Here is a 5807-nt window from a genome sequence, read left to right on the forward strand (position 1 = left end):
GGCAAAGCTGAATTAGCAGCCATTACTCCAGTCTTCTGTGTCACATAATCCTTCAGAAATCATTCTAATATGCTGATTTGCTGCTCGAGAAACATGTTAAAAATAGCTGTGCTGCCTAATATTTTTGTGGTTACCATGATATATTATTTTTCAGAACTCTTTGAATAATAGAAACGCATTACTTAAATGTAGGCCTATAATTAATTACACTGTAACAAGGACAGCGTAAAATAAAGTGTAACCCATTTTTGCTAAATAAAAGTATTAATCATGAAATTAAACTACAAAAAGAAATACTAGGTAAAAGAATACATGTAGTTACACTTACAATATTTTAATCAATAAATTCCAGTGTTGAACAAGTTTTTATAAACAACATTTCACTCGCTTCTTCCACCTTCTTGAAGTTCATCATCCCCGTGGTCACCATGAAGGCCTGTTCAGCCTTTGTTTGAGGAAACCGATGTTTGCACAATACACATGGAAGCACACGTACCTGACACGATTACTGCAGAACTTGGTGAACTGGGGCTGATTGATAAAAATTAGTCTGGAATCTTCCTGGTCTGCTAAAGAAGTCTTTTCTGATGTGTCTTCTGTCTTTTCATAACCTGAGGCAAGAAAAGAGAGAGAGACAGAGAGAAATAAAGCTAAATGTAATTAAGCATGCAAAAATGAGCATTTAGCTATTATGAAATATCAGCCTTTGTTTTTTTTTAAAAGTAACGGCTATTTATACCAAGACAGATCAGATCTCCCAGCCACTGAAAACAAATCGCCTTTAACAAGATTACAATAAAGATTACATCTTTAACGAGTGTCAGACCCTGAGGAGCTAAAGACTTGACCGATAACCGCTTGAAGCTTTTCTGCAGCGTGTGACTCCTATAGAGTAGCTTAGCTGATGACATTAAGAGGGTCCTAAATAACTCAAAATAAAGTTAAACAATTAAATACATTTATAAATAAACAATGTATAACTAGATAAAAATGATTATGTATTTTACTCTATAAATAAAACACATAAATCTTGTGAATATAAATGATGATATGTCCTGGTCCCTAGAATTCAGATCTCCAGGTAGATTAAGTCTTTATTAGGGCTGGTGTGGTGACAGTCAGTGGAAAAAGAAATGTGTGATATTACAGGCACACTGAGCCCAAGGGAACAGATGAAAGAAGGGCAGCTCAAACAGATTCGCCAGCAGGCATCCACACGCGCATGCGCATGCGCGTACACTCACACCCCAACACACACACAGACAGAGAGCAGTGATAATACTAGCTCAGTCTATTACAGGCTACACTTTAACTGGCTTAAGTTAATACAGTTTGCAACTAATTTAGAGCATGGAAGAAAAAAGAAAACTTTCATGGTATCCATACAACTTACAAACGTTCACCAAATTCTTATTTACATCAAATGAGTCAAAGTTAAAGAGTTAGTTTCACCCAACAATGAAAATTAGTCCATGGTTTACTCACCCTCAAGGCATCCTAGGTGTATATGACTTTCTTCTTTCAGACAAATCCAATCAGAGTTATATAAAAAATTGTCCTTGCTCTTCCAAGCTTTATAATGGCATGGGCAGGTGTTTTTGTTCAACAGTCCAAAAGTAGTCAAATAAAGCACATCCATCCATATTAAAATGTGCCTCACACGGCTCCGGGGGAGAACAAAGGCCTCCTGTAGTGAATCGATGCTTTTTGTATAAAAAATATCCATATTTAAAACTATATAAACAGTTTTGTGTAACTTCCGCTAACTTTCGTATGCGCGTTCACAAGAGACTGCCTTTCCGGTGGATGTCGCCGAACATAGGTGTAGCTCACGTGGTGTGAGTCTCGCAAAAAAACAACGTTTGTTTACAAGAACAAAGGAAGCAAAGTTTCCTTACTTTAGCAAAGGAAAACCAGCCTCCTCTTGGCTTATATTCGAAATCCTCCGACATTTTTCTTTACAAATCCTCGTTTTGTGCTTCTAATACAATACACATGGAAGCACACGTACCTGACACGATTACTGCAGAACTTGGTGAACTGGGGCTGATTGATAAAAATTAGTCTGGAATCTTCCTGGTCTGCTAAAGAAGTCTTTTCTGATGTGTCTTCTGTCTTTTCATAACCTGAGGCAAGAAAAGAGAGAGAGACAGAGAGAAATAACGCTAAATGTAATTAAGCATGCAAAAATGAGCATTTAGCTATTATGAAATATCAGCCTTTGTTTTTTTTTAAAGTAAGGGCTATTTATACCAAGACAGATCAGATCTCCCAGCCACTGAAAACAAATCGCCTTTAACAAGATTACAATAAAGATTACATCTTTAACGAGTGTCAGACCCTGAGGAGCTAAAGACTTGACCGATAACCGCTTGAAGCTTTTCTGCAGCGTGTGACTCCTATAGAGTAGCTTAGCTGATGACATTAAGAGGGTCCTAAATAACTCAAAATAAAGTTAAACAATTAAATACATTTATAAATAAACAATGTATAACTAGATAAAAATGATTATGTATTTTACTCTATAAATAAAACACATAAATCTTGTGAATATAAATGATGATATGTCCTGGTCCCTAGAATTCAGATCTCCAGGTAGATTAAGTCTTTATTAGGGCTGGTGTGGTGACAGTCAGTGGAAAAAGAAATGTGTGATATTACAGGCACACTGAGCCCAAGGGAACAGATGAAAGAAGGGCAGCTCAAACAGATTCGCCAGCAGGCATCCACACGCGCATGCGCATGCGCGTACACTCACACCCCAACACACACACAGACAGAGAGCAGTGATAATACTAGCTCAGTCTATTACAGGCTACACTTTAACTGGCTTAAGTTAATACAGTTTGCAACTAATTTAGAGCATGGAAGAAAAAAGAAAACTTTCATGGTATCCATACAACTTACAAACGTTCACCAAATTCTTATTTACATCAAATGAGTCAAAGTTAAAGAGTTAGTTTCACCCAACAATGAAAATTAGTCCATGGTTTACTCACCCTCAAGGCATCCTAGGTGTATATGACTTTCTTCTTTCAGACAAATCCAATCAGAGTTATATAAAAAATTGTCCTTGCTCTTCCAAGCTTTATAATGGCATGGGCAGGTGTTTTTGTTCAACAGTCCAAAAGTAGTCAAATAAAGCACATCCATCCATATTAAAATGTGCCTCACACGGCTCCGGGGGAGAACAAAGGCCTCCTGTAGTGAATCGATGCTTTTTGTATAAAAAATATCCATATTTAAAACTATATAAACAGTTTTGTGTAACTTCCGCTAACTTTCGTATGCGCGTTCACAAGAGACTGAGTCTCGCAAAAAAACAACGTTTGTTTACAAGAACAAAGGAAGCAAAGTTTCCTTACTTTAGCAAAGGAAAACCAGACAACAGCCCCATTCATGACAGTGCTCAATAAATAATTAATAGTTGCGCTGATAAATAATGCAGATGGCACACAGTAAATTGGCTATGCTCATCTGAGGATCACTGTTATTAAAACAACAGCGGGAAGCAATATGAGAATGAGAGCAACATAACATTAAACACATTCAAACTTGAGCACCTAACAGAAAATGGTGTGCTGTCATACCAACCTTTACTTCTGACCTCTTGACCTCAATTAAAATCAAACACGACCAGAAAACTGTTGTTCAACCTAAATCCAATTTACAAGCCTGTGGATGCAGATTCCAAAATCATGAATGCACGGTTTGTTTTTAACAGCCGGGGGTGTGACATGAGCGCATGTTCATCATCAGTGCGCAATTTAATGAATTTGGGGAGTTAACCTCCACTCCCTTTATAGGCAAAATATTGTTCTGTTTGTTTGAGCGTCCTGGCTCAATCAATGGTGTGAGTGTGGGGTGGGACTCTGTTTGACCAACCAATGCAATACAAGGTGAGTGTTAGAAGAAAAATGTTTGCAATTTCATGTTGCTGATGCTGGTGGTGCAGAAAATACTTCTCCTTTATCTTTAAGAAACTGCCAGTCTCGGAGCCGCTATCTTTTGGTTTCACAGATTTTCCGAAATGTCTTTTGTAAACACAAGTTCGTGTTGTTGTGTGCAACCATGTGCAGTGATGCAGTGTAGCTAATGACACATTACAGGAAGTAAGCATACACAAAAAAGACACATGACAAGACAAAACAAAACAAGCTTTTCAGGAACAAGTGTACCCACAAAACTGTCATGGTGGTTTGAATTCTCCAGTAGTTAACATCAGTTCTGCTTTACACAGGTGTACTAAGTGTTAAGACAAAATCTTAAAATTCACAGTATTTTTAAGATGGTTTCATTCACAGTATATATATATTTTTTGCATAACTGAACCTGTAATATAGGTTTACAGTGGCTTATTTTACTGTCAGGGAGTACACAGACTACACTGTAAAAAATTTCAAGCTGTTTCAACTAATTATTATTTAGTAACAAGTTCCACAGAAATTTTACGTTCAGTCAATTTCTGTCTTCAAAGTGTTGCCTGAAATGTTATTTTTATAGTTGGCTCAACCTTTACTGAAATAGTTTTATAGTCCATTCAACTAAAATTATTTAATTGGTCAAACATTTTGTGTGCACGATCTAATGATTCACTATCTAGGGAACTGACTGAGACGCAGTCTGCTTTGATAACAGCCTTGTGAAAGGATTCAGTTGTTTATTCTCGTTCGGAAAACTTGACAAGATGGCGCTGTTTCTCCCGCGAAGTCACTCAGGCTCGTGCACGTGCAGAATGATCTCAAGTGTTGGCTGGATTCGTTTTTATTAGTTCAGTCAACATTAGCATAGCTAATTTGTGTAGACTTAATATAATATGTCCTCTCAACTAAGCCAAAGCAAAAAAATTAGCTCAACTTCAATATTTTTGCCCTTCCAACATTTTGTTAATTGGATTTTTTACAGTGTATAAAAAAAGTGTAATGCCATACATTAATGTATTACCAAAAATGATGGTAAACAAATCAATTCATAAATGTTTAACAATTTAATTAATCTTTTAAATGTACAATTTAATAATTTCTTGTCATAATTTCAATGTGGTGCCAAAACATGGATGGAAAATTGTGATATTCTTTAAAAATGTTTTAATAAATTTGTATTGTTCTTGTTGTTACTTTGATAATTACATTCTACTTCTAAAATGGTCATATATTTCTATCCTTATTTCTTTAAGTTAAACCAAACACACACACACACATAATATATAAATATAAATACCCATTCAACACGCCAATGTTAACTTCAAATAAGCTTATTACATTACACGTTTCGTCATAATAAGCATCAATGGCTTATAAAAGAGAGAGACCGCACGATCTCTTCATATCTTTTAATGTCACGGAAACACAAAAATATCATACAACACGCCAAAATGAAACCTAAAATTCATTATAGTAACACAGCTTTCGACATTAAGTGTTTTATGGATTAAACGAGAAGAAAGACCACATTCCCTTCACTTAAACAGCTCATTTCCCTCAGACATATTCATACAAAAAAAAAGTGTAATGCCATACATTAATGTATTACCAAAAATGATGGTAAACAAATCAATTCATAAATGTTTAACAATTTAATTAATCTTTTAAATGTACAATTTAATAATTTCTTGTAATAATTTCAATGTGGTGCCAAAACATGGATGGAAAATTGTGATATTCTTTAAAAATGTTTTAATAAATTTGTATTGTTCTTGTTGTTACTTTGATAATTACATTCTACTTCTAAAATGGTCATATATTTCTATCCTTATTTCTTTAAGTTAAACCAAACACACACACACACATAATATATAAATATAAATA

At 35.2% G+C, this 5807-nt stretch overlaps 1 protein-coding gene across 9 annotated transcripts in view; it reads right to left on the bottom strand.

Annotated features, from left to right (window-relative positions):
* The window catches only part of atp8a1 (ATPase phospholipid transporting 8A1), a 170256-nt gene that overhangs the window by 120255 nt on the left and 44194 nt on the right, over window positions 1-5807 (bottom strand). For all 9 annotated transcript variants that reach the window (XR_001641819.1, XM_016573661.1, XM_016573662.1 and 6 more), the window contains exon 2: window positions 2012-2126. Coding sequence is in view for 8 of the 9 variants with exons in the window: in XM_016573661.1 (XP_016429147.1) it covers window positions 2012-2126 (115 nt within the window). In the remaining variant the exon portion in view is untranslated. The remainder of the gene's footprint in view (window positions 1-2011; window positions 2127-5807) is intronic.

Source organism: Sinocyclocheilus rhinocerous, unplaced genomic scaffold, assembly GCF_001515625.1.
Source record: "Sinocyclocheilus rhinocerous isolate Xijiao unplaced genomic scaffold, SAMN03320098_v1.1 scaffold111, whole genome shotgun sequence".
Classification (NCBI taxonomy): Eukaryota; Metazoa; Chordata; class Actinopteri; order Cypriniformes; family Cyprinidae; genus Sinocyclocheilus; species Sinocyclocheilus rhinocerous.